The sequence below is a fragment of the Molossus molossus genome, unplaced genomic scaffold, assembly GCF_014108415.1.
Source record: "Molossus molossus isolate mMolMol1 unplaced genomic scaffold, mMolMol1.p scaffold_m16_p_10, whole genome shotgun sequence".
Taxonomy (NCBI): Eukaryota; Metazoa; Chordata; class Mammalia; order Chiroptera; family Molossidae; genus Molossus; species Molossus molossus.
The window spans coordinates 22028925-22049377 of NW_023425345.1; the positions used below are offsets into that span (position 1 = coordinate 22028925).

The 20453-nt window shown below is 34.1% G+C and overlaps 1 protein-coding gene across 1 annotated transcript in view; it reads right to left on the minus strand.

The window, feature by feature from the left end:
* Window positions 1–20107, minus strand: part of LOC118624018 (C-type lectin domain family 6 member A-like) — a 40382-nt gene extending 20275 nt beyond the window's left edge. The window contains exons 1-4 of the mRNA XM_036251929.1: window positions 19971–20107; window positions 18997–19089; window positions 17446–17547; window positions 9142–9293 (exon numbers count right to left, since the gene is read on the minus strand). Of these exons, the coding sequence (XP_036107822.1) occupies window positions 9142–9293; window positions 17446–17547; window positions 18997–19089; window positions 19971–20001 (378 nt within the window). The 5' untranslated portion in view covers window positions 20002–20107. The remainder of the gene's footprint in view (window positions 1–9141; window positions 9294–17445; window positions 17548–18996; window positions 19090–19970) is intronic.
* Window positions 20108–20453: the final 346 nt, after the last annotated feature.

Genomic DNA, 20453 nt, shown 5'->3' on the forward strand with positions numbered 1-20453 from the left:
CAACATAAAAAAGAGCCAGTCAGAAATTAAGAATGCACTAACTGAAATAAAGAATAATTTACAGGAAATCAGTAATAGAGTAGGTAAAGCCAAGAAGCAAACCATCGATTTGGAATATAAGGAAGCAGAAAACACCCAACTAGAATAGCAAAAAAAAAAAAAAAAATGAGGATAGTGTAAGGAGCCTCTGGGACAACTTAAAGCATGCCAACATTCACATCATTGGGGTGCCTGAAGGAGAAGAGAGAGAGCAAGAAATTGAAAAACTACTTGAAACAGTAATGACAGAAAACTTCTGTAGCTTGGTGAAGGGAACAGACATACAAGTCCAGGAAGTACAGAGAGTCCCAAACAAGTTGAACCCAAAGAGGTCCACACCAAGACACATTATCATCAAAATGCCAAAGGTTAAATACAAAAAGAGAATCTTAAAAGAAGCAAGAGAAAGCTGTCCGCTACCTACAAAGGAGCTCCCATAAGACTGTCAGCTGATTTCTCAAAAGAAATTTTGCAGACTAGAAAGGAGTGGCAAGAGATATTCAAGGTAATGAAAAGCAATGACCTACAACCAAGATTACCCTATCCTGCAAAGCTATTATTTAGAATCGATGGACATATCAAGAGTTTCCCAGACAAGAAAAAGCTAAAAAAAAATTCATCAATACCAAACCAGTATTATATGAAATGTTGAAGGGTCTTCTTGAAGGTGAAGAAGAACAAAAATATAAACAATAAAATGGCAAAGAATGCATATCTATCAACAATTGAATCCACAAACAAAATGAGCAAGCAGAACAGAAACAAACTCATAGATATAGAGAACTTTTGTTGCTTGCCAGATGGGTGGGGGCTAGGGGATGGAAAAAAAAGATGAAGGAATTGAGAAGTACAAATTAGTTGTTAGATTTATAAATCTCAAAGGGAAAGGGGGAGGGAAGGTGGGATGAGATAAACCAAAGAACTTCTATGCATATAAACATAACCAATGAACACTGACAATAGTGTGGGGAAGGCAGGAGGGGGCGGGAATGGGGAGGAGGAGGTCAATGGGGAAAAAGGGGAGAAACATCTGTAATACATTCAACAATAAAGATGAGTTAAAAAAATAACAAAGATCAAAGTGAAAATAAATAAAATATAAACCAGAAAAAGAATCAAAGAGATAAACAAAATAAGAACTGGCATTTTGAAAGATAAACAAAATTGACAAACTGCTAGCTAGACTCATCAAGAAAAGTAGAGAAAAGACTCAAATAAATAAAATTTAAAAATAAAAAAGGAGACATTATAACTGATACTTCAGAAATACAAAAAATTATGAGATGACTATAAATAATTATATGCCAAAAAATTGGATAACCTAGAAGAAATAAAAATGTTTTTATAAAAATACAACCTACCAAGATGTAATCATGAAGAAATAGGAAATCTGAATATACCAATAACAAATGAGTTCGGATCAGTAATCAAAAACTGCCTAACACAGAAAAGCCCAGTACCAGATGGTTTTATGGGTGAACTTAACAAACCTTGAAGAAATTAACACAAGTTCTTCTCAAACTCTTCTAAAAAATTGAAGGGGAAGTAACACTTCCAAACTTATTTTATGAAGCCAGCATTACCCTGATACCAAACCAAATAAGGACACTACAGGGGAAAAAAACTGCAGGCCAATATCCCCAATGAATATCGATAGAAAAATTTTCAACAAATACTAGCAAACCAAATACAACAGCACATTAAAAGAATCATAGACCATAATTAAGTGGGATTCATCCCTGGGATGCTGGTTCAACATCTGTAAATCAATAAATTTAATACACCACATTAATTAAATGAAAAATTAAAATAATATGATTATCTCAATAAATGCCAAAAAGTCATTTGACAAAATTCAACATCCTGTCATGATAAAAACTCCCAACAAATTGATAAAGAAAGAGCATACCTTAACATCATACAGGCCATATAGGACAAACCCACAGCTAATTTTATATTCAATGGTGAAAGGTTGAAAGGTTTTCCTCAAGACCAGGAACAAAACAAGGGTGCGTACTCTCACCACTTCTATTCAAAATAGTACTGGATGATATAGCCAGAGCAATTAGGCAAAATAAATAAATAAATAAATAAATAAATAAATAAATAAATAAATATAAAAAAGCCATCCAAATCAGAAAGGAGGGTGTAAAATTGTCTCTGTTTGCAGACACCATAATCTTATACACTAAAGATCCTAAAAATTCCACCAAAAAACTGTTAGAATGAATAAACAAATTTATTAGAGCTGCAGGCTACAAAATCAACATAGAAATCCTAGTCATATTTTTATATGTAAATTGCGTTTTTAACAATAAACTATCTAAAAAAGAAATTTAAAAACAATATAATTTACGATAATATCAAAAACAATTAAAGACTTAGAAAAAATGTAACTCAGGAGATTAAAGACCTAAATACTGAAAACTGCAATACACTGATGAAAGAAACTGGGAAAGACACAAATAAATGCAAAGATATTCTGTGTTCATGGTTTGGAAGAATAATACATTTATTATGTCTATATTGCCCAAAGCAAAATTTCAATGGTATTATTCACAGAAATAGTGAAAACAATTCTAAAATTTGTATAGAACCACAAAACACCTGGACTAGCTAAAGCAATCCTGAGAAAGAATAAAGCTGGAAGCATTACACTTAATGATTTCAAACTGTATTGCAAACCTATAGTTATCACAACAGTGTACTGTTGTGGCACATATATAAATGGAATATTACTCAGCTATAAAAACAAAAAACAATGACATCTTGCCTGGCCAATGTGGCTCAATGGATTGAGCAGCATCCCATGGACTGAGAGGTCCCAGCTCAATTTCTGGTCAGGGCACATGCCCAAGTTGCAGGCTCGATCCCAGGTAGGGGGCATACAGGAGGCAGCCAACAGATGTTTCTCTCTCACATTGATTTTTCTATCTCTCTCTCCTTTACCCTCTCTCTAAAAAATCAATAGAAATATATTTTTTTAAAATGATGAAATCTTACCATTTGTGACAGCATGGATGGACCTAGAGGGTATTATGCTAAGTGAAATGAGACAGTCAGAGAAAGACAAATACCATATGATTTCATTTATATGTGGAATCTAAAGAACAATATATCCCTAATAGCTAGAGAGGCTAAGCATCTTTTCATATATCTGTTAGCTATTTTTATGTCTCTTTGGGAGAAATGTTTGTTCAGGTCCTTTGTCAATTTTTTAATTGGATTGTTTGATTGTTTTAGTGTTGAATTATATGAGTTTTTTTTTAATATATTTTGGCAAATCAAAACTACAATGAGATACCTTGTCACACCTGTTATAATGGCTATTACCAACAAGACAAGTAATAACAAATGTTGGAGAGCTTGTGAAGAAAAAGGAACCCTCATTTACTGCTGGTACAACCACTATGAAAAACAGTATCGAGGTTCCTCAGAAAATTACCCCCAAAATTTGAAAACATGTATTTGCAAAAGATATATGCACCCCTATGTTCATTGTAGCATTATTCACTGTGACCAAGACATTAAAACAACCAAAGTGTCTTTCAATAGATGATAATAAAGAAGATGTGGTTCATATATACAATGGAATACTACTCAGCCATAAGAAATGATAAAATGTTGCTACAACATAGATGGACCTTGAGAATATTATGCAAAGCAAAATTAGTCAGTCTGAGAAGCTAAGAACCATCTTATTTCACTCATGTGTAGGATATAAAACTGAAACTCATAGATATAGACAACAATATGACTTTTACCAGAAGGAAGTGGAGGTTGCAGTATAGTAAAGGATAAAGGGGGCCAAATACATGATGACGAAAGGTGATTTGACTTTGGGTGGTGACATGCAATGTAATGTACATGTTCTATAAAACCTATACAATCTTATTAACAAATGTTACCCCAATAAATTTAATTGAAAAATTAAAAATAAATAAAGAACAATGTAAATAAATAAACAAAACAGAAACAGACTTATAGATACAGAGACCGATGGTTGTCAGAAGGGATGCTGTTTGGGGAACTGGGTGAAAACTACGAAGGAATTGAGAAGTACAAATTGGTAGCTACAAAATAGTCATGGGGATGTAAAGTACGTCATAGGAAATAGTCAATAATATAGTAACAACTATGTATGGTGCCAAGTAGGTAGTGGAAAATTCAGAGGGAACACTTTGTAAAGTATATGGTTATCTAACCACTATGCTGTACACCTGAAATTAACACAAAATAATATTGAATATAAACTATCATTGAAAAAATAAATTTTAAAAACATGTGGTTTCAGCATAACAACAGACACATTGACCAGTGGAAAAAAATAGGGAACCCAGAAATAAACCTGAGCACATATGATCAACTAATATTTGACAAGAATACTTAATGGGGAAAGAAGAGTCTCTTCAATAAATGGTTTTGGGAAAACTAGATGGTCACATAAAAAAAATGAAAGTGGACACTGTCTTACATCACTCTCAAAGTTAACTTCAAATGATTTAAAGACATATGTATAAACTGAAACTGTAAAACTCCTAGAGAAAAAGCTCTGTGACATTGATCTTGTGATTTTGGGGTATGACACCAAAAGCATAGGCAACAAAAGCCAAAATAAACAAGTGGTACTACTAAGAAGCTCTGCATGATAAAAGAAACAGTCAACAAAATGAAAATGCAACCTACAGAACAGAGAAAATATTTGCAAACAGCTGCCAGATAAAGGGTTACTATCTAAAATATATTAAAAAACTTATACAACTCAACTACAACAAAAATGATAAAACACATAAACACATAATTCAATTAAGAAATGGGGAAAGGACATAAATACTTATTTTTCCCCAAAAAAAAGACATACAAATAACCAATAAGTATATTCAAAGATGCTCAACATTACTAATCATTTAAGAAATGTAAATCAAACAATGAGATATTACCCCACACTTATTAGAATGGCTAATATCAAAAGACAAGAGATAATAAATGTTGTTGAAGATGTAAAAAAAAAAGGTACCCATGTGCACTGTTGATGAAAATGTAAATTGGTACAACCACTAGAAAAAATGCTATGGAAGTTACTCAAAAAATTAAAAATGAAACTTCCATGTGATCCAGCTATCCATCAAAAGAATAAAATACTTAGAAATAAATTTAACTAAGGAAGTTAAAAAATTATAATCTAAATACTACAAAACATTTTTGAAGAAAAACACAAATAAGTAGAAAGACATCCATTGTTCTTGAATGGCAAGTCTTAATATTGTTAAATTATTTATACTGCATGAAACAATCTACAGCTTCAATGCTATTCCTGTCAAAACATAAAGGAAAAGCTTTATGACATTGGATATGGCAATAATTTATTGGATATGACACCAAAAGCAATATAGAAAAAATTGATAAATGTAACTACATCAAATTTTAAAACTCTGTGCATCAAAGGAAATAATCAACAGAGTGAAAGGACAATTCACAAATCATATATCTGATAAGTTAATAGCTAGAATATATAAAACTTTAACAACTCAATAACAAAAGAATTGGGCAAAGGACCCTGGCTCATTTGGCTCAGCAGTTAGAGCATTGCCCTGTGGACCAAAGGGTCTCAGGTTCGATTCAAATAAAGGGCACATGACTTGGTTGGGGTCGTGCAGGAGGCAACCAATCGATGTGTCTCACACCAATGTCTCTCTCTCTCTCTCTCTCTCTCCCCCTTTCCCCCAACTCCCACTCCATCTGAAAATCAAATGGGAAAATATCCTCAGTGAGGATTAAAAAAATAAAATAATATGGGCAAAGGACTTGAATATTCTGTGGTGATGGACGTTAAATAGACTTATTGTGGTGATTATTTTGCAATATATACAAATATCAAATCATTATGTTGTAAACCTAAAACTAACATAATGTTATATGTCAATTATACCTCAATAAAAAGAATAATAATTATTTTAGTTTATCTTTGCTGTTGAATGTATTACAGATGTTCCTCATTTTTCCCCTATTGACCCCCTCCTCCCCACTCCTGACCCCCTCCTGCCTTTCCCCACACTGTTGTCTGTATCCATTTGTTATGCATATATACATATAAGTTCTTTGGTTTATCTCTTCCCACCCCTCCATACCCCCTTCCCTTTAATGTTTGTCAGTCTAACAACCAATTTGTACTTCTTAATCCCTTCACCCATTTCCCCAACCCCCCTCCCATCTGGCAACCAACAAAATGTTCTCTGTATCTATGAGAATGCTTCTGTTCTGCCTGTTCATTTTGTTTGTAGATTCAATTGTTGATAGATATGTATTCATTGCCATTTGGTTTGTTCATATTTTTATCTTTTTCTTCAAGAAGACCCTTCAGCATTTTATATAACACTGATTTGGTGATGATGAACTCCTTTAGCTTTTTCGCTTTTTCTTGTCTAAAAAACTCTTCATATGGCCGATTCTAAATGACAGCTTTGCAGGATAGAGTAATCTTGGTTGTAGGGTCTTGCTTTTCATCACTCTGAATATTTCTTGCCACTCCCTTCTGGCCTGCAAAGTTTCTTTTGAGAAATCAGCTGACAGCCTTATGGGAACTCCCTTGTAGGTAACTAGCTGCTTTTTCTTGCTGCTTTTAAGATTCTCTCTTTGTCTTGAACCTTTTGCATTTTGATGATGATGTGTCTTGGTGTGGGCCTCTTGGGTTCATCTTGTTTGGGAATCTCTGTGCTTCCTGGACTTCTATGTCTGTTTTCTTCACCAAGTTAGGAAAGTTTTCTGCCTTTATTGGTTCAAATAGGTTTTCGATTTCTTGTTCTCTCTCTTCTCCTTCTGGCACCCCCAAGAAGTGAATGTTGGCACGCTTGAAGTTGTCCCAGAGGCTCCTTACACTATCCTCATTTTTTTTAATTCTTTTTTTTTTTTTTTTTTTTTTTGCTGTTCTGATTGGGTGTTTTTTCTTCCTTATATTCCAAATTGATGGTTTGCTTCTTGGCTTTGCCTACTCTACTATTGAATCTGTGTAAATTATTCTTTATTTCAGTTAGTGCCTCCTTCATTTCTGACTGGTCCTTTTTTATGCTCTTGAGGCCCTCACTAAGTTCACTAAGGTTCTCACTAAGTTCATTGAACATCCTTATAAGCAGTGTTTTGAACTCAGCATCTGTCAGGTTGCTTATCTCCATTTCACTTAGTTCTTTTTCTGAAGTTCTGTTCTATTCTTTCATTTGGGACCTGTTTATTTGTCTCCTCATTTTGGCTGCCTCCTGTGTTTGTTTCTATGTATTACTTAACAAGAGGTATGGGGCTAGCTGAGACCAGACACTACTTGTTTGAAAGAATTCAGGAAAACCTGAAGCAGGAGCCAAGACAGGCCAATTCTATGGTAAAGCAACTGGCAACAGTTTTGGTGGGCCTGAAAGTTGGGTGTAGCAGGGCCTCAGGGAATCACCAGGGCGGGGCAAACAGTGTGAGCCAAGTTGCTGGAGTCCCAGATATGGTGGCTGTCTGCTGCCCCAGGGAAGGACTCACCAAAGGAACAGAAGCCTCTGATAGCACATCTGTCCAGGAGAAAGCTGCCTCTCCTGCCCTTGCTCCAATGCCAAACAACTCATTTCTTCCCCATATATCTCTGGTACCTTTCAAGCTGCCTCCCCCATGTTGGAGCCTGGAGGGTGTGAGTCCGATTAAGTCTGTGCACATGCCCTTTAAGAGGAGCTGCCTGGGGCTCCAGCCACCTCAGCTTCTTTCAGCCTCAGTTCCCACTGGTTTTTCCAGCCAGAAGTTATGGAGACTTCTCTTCCTGGCACTGTAACCCTGAGCTGGGTTCCTGGTGTGGGATAGGGACCCCTCAGTTATCAGGGAGGACCTTCCCAGCTGAGGTATCCTTCTAATTTTTTTTCCACCACACATGGGTGTGGGACCAGCCCATCGTGCCTCCGCCCCTTCTACCAATCTTGATGTGGCTGCTTCTTTAATTTTGTAGTTGTAGGACTTCCATTCTGCTTGATTTCAGGTGGTTTTGAATGATGGTCATTCTGTAGTTTAGTTATAACTTTGATGTGGTTGTGGTAGGACGTGATACTGCATTTACCTACACCACCATGTTGACTGGAAGTCTTCAAACAATAATAATATTTTAATGGGCAAAGCACTTGAATAGACATTTCTCCAAAGAAGGTATACAAATGACCAATAACTACATGAAAAGATGCTTAATATTGTTAATCAACAAAAAAATGCAAGTCAAAACCATAATGAATATCATCTCATACCCATTAGAATGGTCACTGTTAAAATAAAGGAAAAGAAAATAAGTGTTGTCAAGGATTTGGAGAAATGGAACCCTGTGCATTCTTTGCAGGAGTATAAAATAATGCAGCCATTGTGTAAAACCATTAATGGTTCTTCAAAAAATTAAAATTAGAATTACTATATGATTCAGCAATCCCACTTCTAGGTATGTATTCTAAGTAATTGAAAGAAGGATCTCAAAGAGATATTTGCACATTCATGTTCATTGCAGCATTATTCTCAATAGTCAAGAGGTGGAAGCATCCCAAATTTCCATCAATACATGAATGGATAAACATGTAATATATGTTTATAATGACAAAAAGAAATATGGCTCTGGCTGGGTGGCTCAGTTGGTTAGAGCTTCCTCCCTCACAACAAAGGTTGTGGATTCAATTCCCAGTTAAAGCATACACCTAGGTTGTGGGTTCCATCCCTGATAGGGGTGGGTAGAGGATTCAACTGATCAGTGCTTCTTTCTCTCTCTCTCTCTCCCTAAAAATCAATAAAACTTATCATTGGGTGAGGATTAAGAAAAAAAAGACATAATACTACTTACACAAAGTAGCTAAAGTAATCAACCTCTAGAAACAGAAAGTAGAGGGTAGTTGCCAGGAATTTGAGGAAAGAGGAAATGGCTAGCTGTTCAATGGGTACAGAGGTTCGGTTTTTCAAGATAAAAAAAAAATTGTAGCAATCTTTTTGCAACAATGTGAATATAGTTAACTACTGAACTATACAATTTAAGAACTATTAAAATGACAAATTTTGTTTTTAATTAAATTTATTTTATTTTAATGAAAATGCAAAATAAAACAAAAGTACCTGCTCCGCTTTTGTGTTGATCACCACCAAATGAGCCCCCATCACAACACAGTTCTGCTCACTTTTAGTCCAAAAAGTCTGTTCATTAGAAATAAAGTAGCAGCTGGAACCAAAATATTTCCAAGTACTTGGGCAACATCCCCAGACTTTTTCTATGTTTCATGAAAGAGAAGAGTAAACACAAGATATATAAAATTAAAGAGGTAAGATCCATACATGTGAAATTCCAAGGATCTGCGGTTGTTTTCTAGACATGGGCTTCTTAATTCATGTATTTATTGTTTTCTAAATTATATAATTTGGGGCCATAGAATTGCTTTTAATTAAACATTCTTTAACATTAAGTTCTCAATATTTACCAAGGTGTCCCTGCAGAATTCCTCTGGGTTTTATTTGTTTGTTTGTTTTTGCTACAAAATCACTATTAGTGATTATTTTCCTTTTGTTCTTTATATTCCTTCTATATTAGATGCACCATGTGTGTCAGCATTACAAATGACTAATAAAGGTGCCTCAAATGACAGTTCTATGTAACAATATTGGGCAAACCACAAGCCTCACATTTTTAAACTGGAAATAATCATTATTCACAGGATAATTATGAGAATTAGAATTATGCCTCATTAGAATTTTTGTTCCACCATTTATTATGTATGCCTTTGGGCAAATTACATAATCTCTTTGATCCTTAGTTATTTCCTCTTTGAAATGGAAATAACAGCATTGTCAAACCCAAAGGTTAACTTAATCACATAATATGTGCAAAGCACTTTAAAAAATGCTTAACATGGAATCCATAAAAATCCTAGAAGAAAGTGTAAACAAAAAAATTTTAGACATCACACCCAGCAGAATTTTGACTGATACAATGCACAAAGAAAGAAAAACAAAGGAAAAAATTAATACATGGGAGTATATCAAGCTAAAAAGCTTCTGCACAGCAAAAGAAACAAGCATCAAAATGGAAAGGGAGGTGGGTCTCTTATAAACAACATATACATGATTCATGCTTTCTTATCCAATCAGCTACACTCTGTCTTTTGTTATGAGCATTTAATTTATTTACATTTAAGGTTATTATTGATATGTACAGGGGAGTTTTACCAAACATTCAAAGAAGAACTAATACCCATTTGCCTCAAATTATTCCAAAAAATTCAAGAAGAAGGAAGACTTCCAATCTCATTTTATGAGGCCAGCATAATTCTAATTCTAAAACAAGATATAGACACTACACACACACACACACACACACACACACAAACTAAAGGCCAATATCCCTTATGAACACAGATGCCAAAATCATTAACAAAATATTAGCAAATCAGACCCAGCAATACATTTTAAAAAAATTATTCACCATGACCAAGTGGGATTCATCCCAGTAATGCAAAGCTGGTAAATATTCACAAATCAATAAATATGATACACTACAAAACAAAATTAAAAATAAAAACCATATGATAATATCAATAGAAGCTGAAAAAGCATTCAACAAAATCCAGCACCCATTTCTGATAAAAACACTCAGCAATGTGGGAATAGAGGGATCATATCTTGACATAATAAAGACCATATATGAAAGACCTACAGCCAACATTATACTCAATGGGCAAAAACTAAAAGCATTTCTCTTAAGAACAGGAACAAGACAGGGATGCCCACTTTTACCACTCTTGTTTAACATAGTACTGGAAGGCTTAGCCATAGCAATCAGACAAGAAGAAAAAATAAAAGGGATCCAAATTGGAAAGGAGAAAGTGAAACTATTATTATTTGCAGATGACATGATATTGTACATAGAAAACCCTAAAGACTCCACCAAAAATCTACTAGATTTAACTTGCCAATTTGGCAAGGTAGCAGGATACAAAGTTAACATCAAGAATTCAACACCATTCTTATACACCAATAATGAACAAACAGAAAAAAAATCCCATTTACTATTGTGGCAAAAAGATTAAGATACCTAGAAATAAACTTAACCAAAGAATTAAAGGACCTATTTGCAGAAAACTACAGGACATTGGGGGGGGGGGGAAGAAAGATATAAAAAAGTGGAAACATATACCTTGTTCATGTTTTGGAAGAATTAACGTCATTAAAATGTCCATACTACCCAAAGCAATCTATAGATTCAATGCAATCTCCATTAAAATGCCAACGATATATTTCACAGAACAAGAACAAAAACTTCAAAAGTTTATATGGAACCAAAAAAGTTCCCAGATAGCCACAGCAATCTTGAAAAAGAAGAACAAAGTAGGAGGGATCATAATACTAGATATCAGGTTATACCACAAAGCCATTGTAATCAAAACAGCCTGGTACTGGTACAAGAACAGGCATACAGATAAATGGAACAGAATAGAGAATCTGGAAATTGACCCAAGACATTGTGTTCAAAGAGCGTACAATGACGTAAAGACAGCCTCTTTAATAAATGGTGTTGGGAAAATTGGACAGTTACATTAAAAAAAATGAAGCTATACCACCGACTTACACCATATACAAGAATAAACTCAAAATGCATAAAAGACTTAAATGTGATTCCTGAATCCATAAAAATCCTAGAAGAAAATGTAGGCAACAAAATCAGACATCACAGACAGCAGAATTTTCACTGATACAATGCTTAAGGCAAGAGAAACAACGGAAAAAATGAATACATTGGGACTACATAAAACTAAAAAGCTTCTGCACAGCAAAAGAAACAACCATCAAAATGAAAATGGAACTCACTATATAGGAGAGCATAACTGCCAATGATACATCAGATAAGGGGTTAATTCCCAAAATATATAGAGTACTCATACAATTCAACTAAAAGAAGACAAAGAACCTAATTAAAAAATGGGCAGAGGACCTAAATAGACACCTCTCCAAATAGGACATACAAATGGCCAAGAGACATATGAAAAAATGCTCAACATCACTAATCATCAGAGAGATACAAATTAAAAGCAACTCTGAAGTATCACCTCACACCTGCCAGAATGGCTGCCATCAACAAATCATCAAACAAGTGCTGATGATGGTGTGGAGAAAAGAGGACCCTAGTACACTGCTAGTGGGAATGCAGACTGGTGCAGCCACTATGGAAAACAATATGGTGCTACCTCAAAAAATTAAAACTATAACTGCCATTTGACCCAGTGATTCCACTTCTAGGAATATATCCTAAGAAGCTTGAAGCACCAATCAGGAAGAAAATATGTACTCCTATGTTCCTCGCAGCACTATTTACAATTGCTATAATCTGGAAACAGCCCAAGTGTCCATCAATAGATGAATGGATAAAAAGCAATGGTACATAGACACAATGGAATACTATGCAACTGTAAGAAAGAAAGATCTCTTATTCTTTGAGACAACATGGAGGGACCTGGAGAGTACTATGCTAACTGAAATAAGCAAATCAGGGAAAGATAGATATCACATTATCTCACTTATTTGTGGAATACAATGAACAGAAAAAACTGATGAAGAAAGTAGACCCAGAGACATAGAAAGGAGAACAGTTCATACTGACAAACTTCAAGGGAGCAGGCCTAGGGTGGGTGTGGAGGGATGAGATAAACCAAAGAATTTATATGTGTGTACGTGTAACCAATGGATATAGACAATAATGCTGGGGGGTAGGGATAGGGAGGAGGGTCTCTGGGAGTAAAAAGGAGAAATATCTGTAACAGAAATAAATTAAATAAAAATAAATAAATAAAATAAGAACAAATTACATACAAAAAATAAATAAGTAAATGCTTAACATGGAATAATTGCTGATAAATATTATCAATTCTAATTTTTACATAGTATCAAGCATGTGTTTTAAAAATTATTAGTTCTCTCTCCTTTCCCCTTAGAAACACCAGTTTGTCACTTTCCTAGAATTAAAAAAATCTGTAGCTAACCATATACAAATCCACTCACATATTTTGATTATATATGTATACATCAATGTTTATATATAATTTTGGCACATATGTATGCATGCCTAAATAATAAGTTGTTTTGATTTGTTCAATTTTAAATATTTTTGAAAGTATAATATATGTGGTCCTCTTGGCTTAATTTTTTATTCCACATTGCTAAGATTTATTCATGTTGTCATATATAGCTTTATTTATTCATTTTTAATGTTATTGTATTAAAATATACATATTAAGTGATGAGAAACAATCTATAAAATTATTCTCCCTTTTATAATATTATAATATGAATGAAATAGACCATATCTATATTATTTTTCTATTGGCAACTTTTGGAAGTCTATCTGAATTATGCATTCTGTTCATTACTAAAGATTGTTTTTCATAATATTCATTAAATTGTGTATTAACAATATTTTAATTTTGAAAGTCTAATTGGGCAGACTGTTTTGATGGTGGGGATTGTCTTTGTCGGTTATGTATGGCAAACATTTTTCATATGTTAATTATGCTAAATCTCCAGTTCCAAGTTTGACAAAACTATTAAAAGCTGTAATGAAAAGAAGCATTTGTCAAAAAGATATATTGACATCAATAATGTTTTATTTTTCCATTTGTACTGAGAATAATGAGCTGAACAAGGTGCTTTGTAAGTATAAATAGAAGTGTAATTAATAGTCACTTGATAAGACTTATAATATCCTCTTTTTTGTGTAATTCCCAGAAATTAAGAAAGCAAATGACTGTTGACTGAGAAAAAAACAAACCTTTTGTAAATTGTTTTATTTATTATTTGTATATTTAACAATATTAAACAATTACCAAATCAAATTCTCAGTGAACAAAGTACTACAAATAACTTTTGATACTAGATCACTATATGTCTTTTTGGCAAAAAAAAAACCTAAAAATTGGGTGATATTATAACAGCACTTTCTATTCTATCAATTTATTTAGATAAATAAGATTTATCAGATTGTGCTGCTAAAATAAAAAATAAGAATAAAATTGATGTTGGATTCTATCTCATTCCAGTAATAGTATTATTCAGTAGTAAGTACATCTGATTACTTTTTTAAAAAATATTTTTTACTTTATTGATTTTAGAGAGAGAGGAAGGGAGAGGGAAAGAGAGACAGAAACATTGATGAGAGAGAACATTGATTGGCCACCTCCTGCATGCCCCCACTGGGGATTGGGCCCACAACCTGGGCATGTGCCCTGACCAGGAATCAAACCAGTGACCTCTTGGTGCATGGGTCGACACTCAATGACGGAGCCACACCGGCCAGGCTGATTACATATTTTAAACTCCATTTGTCTCATTAAAAGATGGGCTTCTGATAGTTTTATTTTATTAGTAATAATTTATCAAAATATATAATAAATGTATAATGTTTTGAATATTATAGTCTGATGATAATTGTAATAAATTAATCCAGAAGAAATTTTATAACTTTTAAGGCTTAATGTTCCATAGGAAATAAAAATATTTTTAGACATGTTTTTATTTACATATCTTAGTAGACGGGAAATTTCTGTGTAAATATTAGTCCAAGAGGGGAAAAGAATTATGTAAGACACACAACTGTTAAATAATACATGGTTTTTGTTTTTTTTTAATGCATGATGGGAGTGGAGATAACAATTTGTAACAGTATCTAGACACCAGAGATACATTTTAAAAACAGGTGTAACAGTTCTGTTTTTAAATGTTAATATTTACAATGTTCCAGAAATTAAAGCTTGTACTACTATTACATTATTTTTAAAAATTAGATGTCAGATTAAATTGTATAAGGGGGTACACAATTTTTCAAAACCTTTCTGGAAGTTGACATGCAAAATAGTTCAAAGACCACAGGTATAGGCAAAGCACAGACTTATTGAAGAAACTGTAACTTTTCTCATGCTTCTAAATGTCTCAACACTGATTAAGACTGAGTGGCAAACAAATTGGAAAAGATACATGTGGATTCCAATTATTTTTTTTACCTTTAATGAAAATGAAAATTTTGTGTTTGGACTTTTAACTTTTTATTGTGATAATAATTTGAAGGATATTCTTAAAGTCTGAGCACTTTTATTTGCTGACATATTATATAAAATTATTTTATCATATAAACTTATCTATAACTTGAATAATTTGTATTAAACAATTTGAAGGGCTATAATAGCAAGTCAGTTTGCTAGATGGATGCAGAATTAACTTAGTTAATATCCATCTTTGTCTCATTTATTTTAGAGCATTCTGAAGGCAAAGGCTAAAGTACCCATTGCTGTTGTAATCTTTAAAACTCTGGTTGTAGATACAGGAGTGACTCCAAATGGTGAGTGGAAGATGATATTGACGCAATTATGTTTTTCTCCCCAGGAGTGCCAGCTCTACAATTGACAAAAAAAAAAAAAAAAACTCAGTGTGACAAGAAATCCCTGCTTCAGAGAAAGTAAAGAAAATCATTCTTCACCACCCCTATGCATCCTATTTGTACCAAAAATGAAAAAAGGGAAAAATTCCAACATCTCATAGAAATAGAAAGAAACTTTCATCTTTTCTTTACTTCTGATAGAGTTTTTTCCATAAAAGCAGAGTTGTGAATACTAAGAGTCTGACTTCTATTTGTATTTTTTTACTTAGAAGGAGTAAGGCCATAAAGACCACCAAAAGCATGCATTTTGCCTTTGGCATTTCTTACTAGACAGTGCAAGTCAGACCACGATTCTAAATCCAACTCTTAACTGTCCATAAACAAAGGTACCAGAACTACATTTTAAAGTGAGGACAGTCTCTTCTTGAGCCATGTTTCACCATCCAAATAGACCAGTAATAAAGTTGATGCTTAGAATGGAGATAGGTGTTACTCACTAGGAAACTTAGATAACAAAAGGAAATTTTATCCAAATGATAAGGGTAAGGATAATTTGAAACCAAAACTTTTATGAAAAATTTTCAGGGTTGGCTTGAGCAAATTGCATGGTGTATGGTAATAGCACTTACTGATCTCAAGAAGTCTGGAGGAGAGCAAATTTAGAGCCTGATATGAGCATGTCAGTTGAAAATATCCAAGTAGAGACTTTATCATTATTATTATTTTAAAAAGATTAAACCAATCTTGAGCTCATCCTTGACCTCTCTTTCTCTGAGGAAAGAGAAAGTCTGGTTAAGAATTGCAACACCTTTAGCTCAAAAAATTAAAAATTGAATTGCCATTTGACCCGGTGATCCCACTTCTAGGAATATACCCGTAGAAGCCTGAAACACCAATCAGAAAGAATATATGTACCCCCATGTTCATAGCAGAACTATTTTCAATAGCTAAGATCTGGAAGCAGCCCAAGTGTCCATCAGTAGACGAATGGATAAAAAAAACTGTGGTACATATACACAATGGAGTACTATGCAGCTGTAAGAAAGAAAGATCTTTTATCCTTTGAGACGACATGGAGGGACCTGGAAAGTATTAACCTGAGCTAAATAAGCCAAGCAGAGAAAGACAAATATTACATTATCTCACTTATTTGTGGAATATACTGAACATAACAGTCTGAGGAACAGGGTAGACTCAGAGACATGGAAATAGGGTACAGACTGACAACCCTCAGAAGAGGGGGTGGGAAGAGGGGAGACAAACCATAGAACTTTTGTGTGTGTACACATGGCTGATGGACATAAACAACAGGGCTGCGGACGGGGGTGGAGGGAATGGGAAGGAGGGTGTCGATGGGGAGAGGGGGAGAAAATCTGTAACAAAAATTAATTTAAAAAAGTGAAGAGCCCTGGCTGGTTTTCTCAGTGGTTAGAGCATCGCCCTGTGGTCCAGAGAGATCTGAGTTCAGTTTCCACTAAGGGCATGTACCTCAGTTGCGGTTTGTCCCTGGCCCTGGGTCGTGCGGGTGGCAACCCCTCGATGTGTCCCTTTTACGTCACTGTTTCTCTCTCTCTCTCCCCCTCCCACTCTATCTGACCAAAATATGGAAAAATGTCCTCGAGTGAAGATTAAAAAAAAAAAGAAGTGAAGAAATTTTTGTTCATTTTGTTTCTTAAGGAGTATAACGTTTTGATGCTTTGTTTGGTTCTGGAGTCGAAGGTTAAGAATGTTTTGAAATTTTTTTTTATTCTTTTACTCAAATTTTATTTTATTAATTAACATATTTTTGTTGTAGATGTTTCTCCTTTTTCCCCCATGAACGCCCTTCTCCTGGTCCCACCCCCCCACACACAGGGTTATTATCTATGTCCATTGGTTGTACATATATATATATAAGTTCTTGAAATATAACGAACAGTAGTATAATTATTGATATATTAGCAATAAATCATGTTGATTTCTTAAAAATTAAAAACAAAACAAACAAAAAAATTGCAACACTTTACCTGTCGCCCTTGTCTCTTCACTGAAGCAGGTTAGACCTGAATGATAGGTGTGTAATTCAGACAGCCTCTTGTTAGTTTTGACATATGTAAAATCATAAGTCACTGTGGAGGAGGAAAAAGATAATATCCATCTTTTCTTTTGCTATAAAGCCTTATGTTCTATAAATCTGTGCCAAGCAGTCTTCCCTCCAACTGCCACCATTTTCTCTATTCAAGCTCAGTAAAGACCATGTTCAATTACTGTTTATGTGTGTTCATTTATTAAACCTGCAATTTTATTTTTTGCTCTTTTCTCATTGAAATTTAAGCTGTATATTCTAGGACAGAGATTCTACCTCTTTTCTACTTCAATTAATCACAAATACCTAGAACAGTGACTGTCAAAAAATAATCTATAGATATCTGTTGACCCACTGGCTATCTGTTTCTCCTTAATTTTCATAAGCATGAAGCAAGCATGCACATTATTTTTATATTTTCTAAAATTTCTGACTGCTGGTAGATACAGATGAACATATGAGGTAAACAGAAACCAAGGGGAGTCTTTAAACATTTAAAGACATTTGAAATGTTTCAAATAAACATTCATTTTTATTTTCAAGGGTGTGCACATTAAGCAAGACCTGTTCTCGTTTGGATCATGATTTGTTTCTTCACTCATTTATGTGTTGGGCTCTACTACTGAAGCTCTGTACTGTCGAGCCTTTCTATCTTTCTCTTAGCCTGTGCTTTGGGGTTCTGCATATCTGCTTCCTCTTGATTAACATAATAACTTTTCTTAAACCCTCTTCTCTCTCGTACTTTACCATGAAAAGTGAAACAGATTCTAACTTGGTGATAATTATTTGTGTTTTACTAAAGACAAATACATTTATTTATATCTCACAAGAACTTCAAACAGGCCCATTTGATGTATGGTCACTTTCACTTTCTTCCAAACTATTTAATAACTATTTTAATTACCTTATCAGTGAATAGAGAACAAAATTTGAAAAAAAAATGTTTGACTTTTCTCACAAAATGTACTTGAAATATTTATTTGGAGGCAAATGGAACAGAAAAGAAACATTTTGTTCCCTTACATCTCCAGTGTTTAATTTTTTATATTAGAAAAGACTCCCACAAGAACATCAAAGAGGCTACTCTAAAGTATTATTATTGTAAAAAAGCAATTATAGTTGTGTTCTCAATTGAGGGCTTTTGTGACTAGAGAACATGTGATCACTAATGAACCATGTAGTGAAAAATTATGTCTTAGACTTAGAAGATGACTATAATTAACATCCATCCATATGTGAGGTCACGATTGAAAATATACTAATAAAACCAGGTGAAATATATCTGGAAGAAAATCAATTATCAAAAGACAAAGAAAAAAGAGGGAGGAGAAGGAGGAAGAGGAAGAAGAAGAGGAAGTAAAATCAAGAAAAGCATGGCATTCCAAGTAGCAGCTAACATATTAATGGTGTAAGAGAGAACAAACCTTAGGAAATCTTTATAGAACATGATACAGAAAGGAATCAAGAGAGTGTCACCTCATGAAGAACTTACCCACACAACTCACAATGAAACAAGCACTAAGGAGTGCTATGGAAATCACAGCAACAGACCAGATCTTCACTTGGGGCCACCATACTGCTTTCTCTGTCAGAAAAGCAAGACAAATGCAAATACCAAGGGGCCAACGAGCCAGAGTTCCTAAGAAGCTTAAAACAATGAAGAAACTGGGTGAAGTCTGGCTGGTATGGCTCAGTGGTTGAGCATCAACCCATGCACCAAGAGGTTGCCGGTTCGATTCCTGGTTATGGCACATGCCCAGGTTGTGGGCCTGATTCCCAATGGGGGCGCATGCAGGAGGCAGCCAATTGATGTTCTCTCTTATCAATGTTTCTCTTTCTCCCTCCCCCTTACCCTCTCTCTCATGTCAATAAAGGGGAAAAAAGAAACTAGATGCAGAATCTTATATTAATTAAAAACCTAAAAGAAGGAGAGAGCTTAAAAACTCCTTCAGATGGTAATGGAAGGAGACTTGACTTGGGGTGCTAAACACACCATACAATATACAGATGATGTGTTATAGAATGTATACCTAAAACTTACATAATTTCAATAAAATAAATAAATAAAAATTTTAAAAGAAACTACCTCAGAATAAATAACTAGGTGATAGCACTAAAGTCTTAAACAATCTGGGGAAAAGTCATCTTCAATCAACTGTAATTTCTACTTCCTTTTTTTTTTCTTCTTACATATTGTATTCACACATGGATTCCTCTTTTTTTTTTTTTAAACATCACTTATGTCTCCTGATGCTCATACCACTGTATTAATATTTGGTTTCTTATTCTGTCAAGTATTTCTGGCTCTAAGGAATTTTTCTTTCTTCTAACTTCTCATGACTGCTATGGTGGTACAATCTTTATCCCTTCAGTCTTTTCATTGTCTACCTCTATTCTTCAGATAACTCATCATCTTATCATACACTTCTATCTTTCTCTCTGAAATGAAGAAAAAAAAATGTTTACCTCTACCTTGACGTTGTTCTTTTTGCACCATTATGCAGGCTTCCTGTGTTCAGAAGGCCCAAGAGCCTCTTGTGTGTGTGGGTCTTTCTGAAGATGTTACCTGAGCCTTGGCTTCATTCAAATAGCTCAGAGATGAGACAAAGAGCTAAACACTCTGATGAAACTAAGAGACTTAAAATATAAAGTGTGCCTCAAAAGAAGAAGTTGTGGTTTAGGCTAAAGTTTCTGTTGATTTTAAAATATCAGGAAAAATAAGAGGAAATTGAGAAACATATCCAAAACAGTTCATGGAAACTTTGACAAGAATGTTCAGATCATTTGTTCAGTTTCTGTCATTAAGTTTCTCTCTCTGATTCCTGTTTATTTTGGCATGCAAAATAGAAAATTTTATAAGCTAAAAGAAATTTATTTATAAGACTTACTTAATTTAAGTTCTTCTTAGTCAATCTTTACATTGGATTCGATGTAAGGTTTAATCCATGT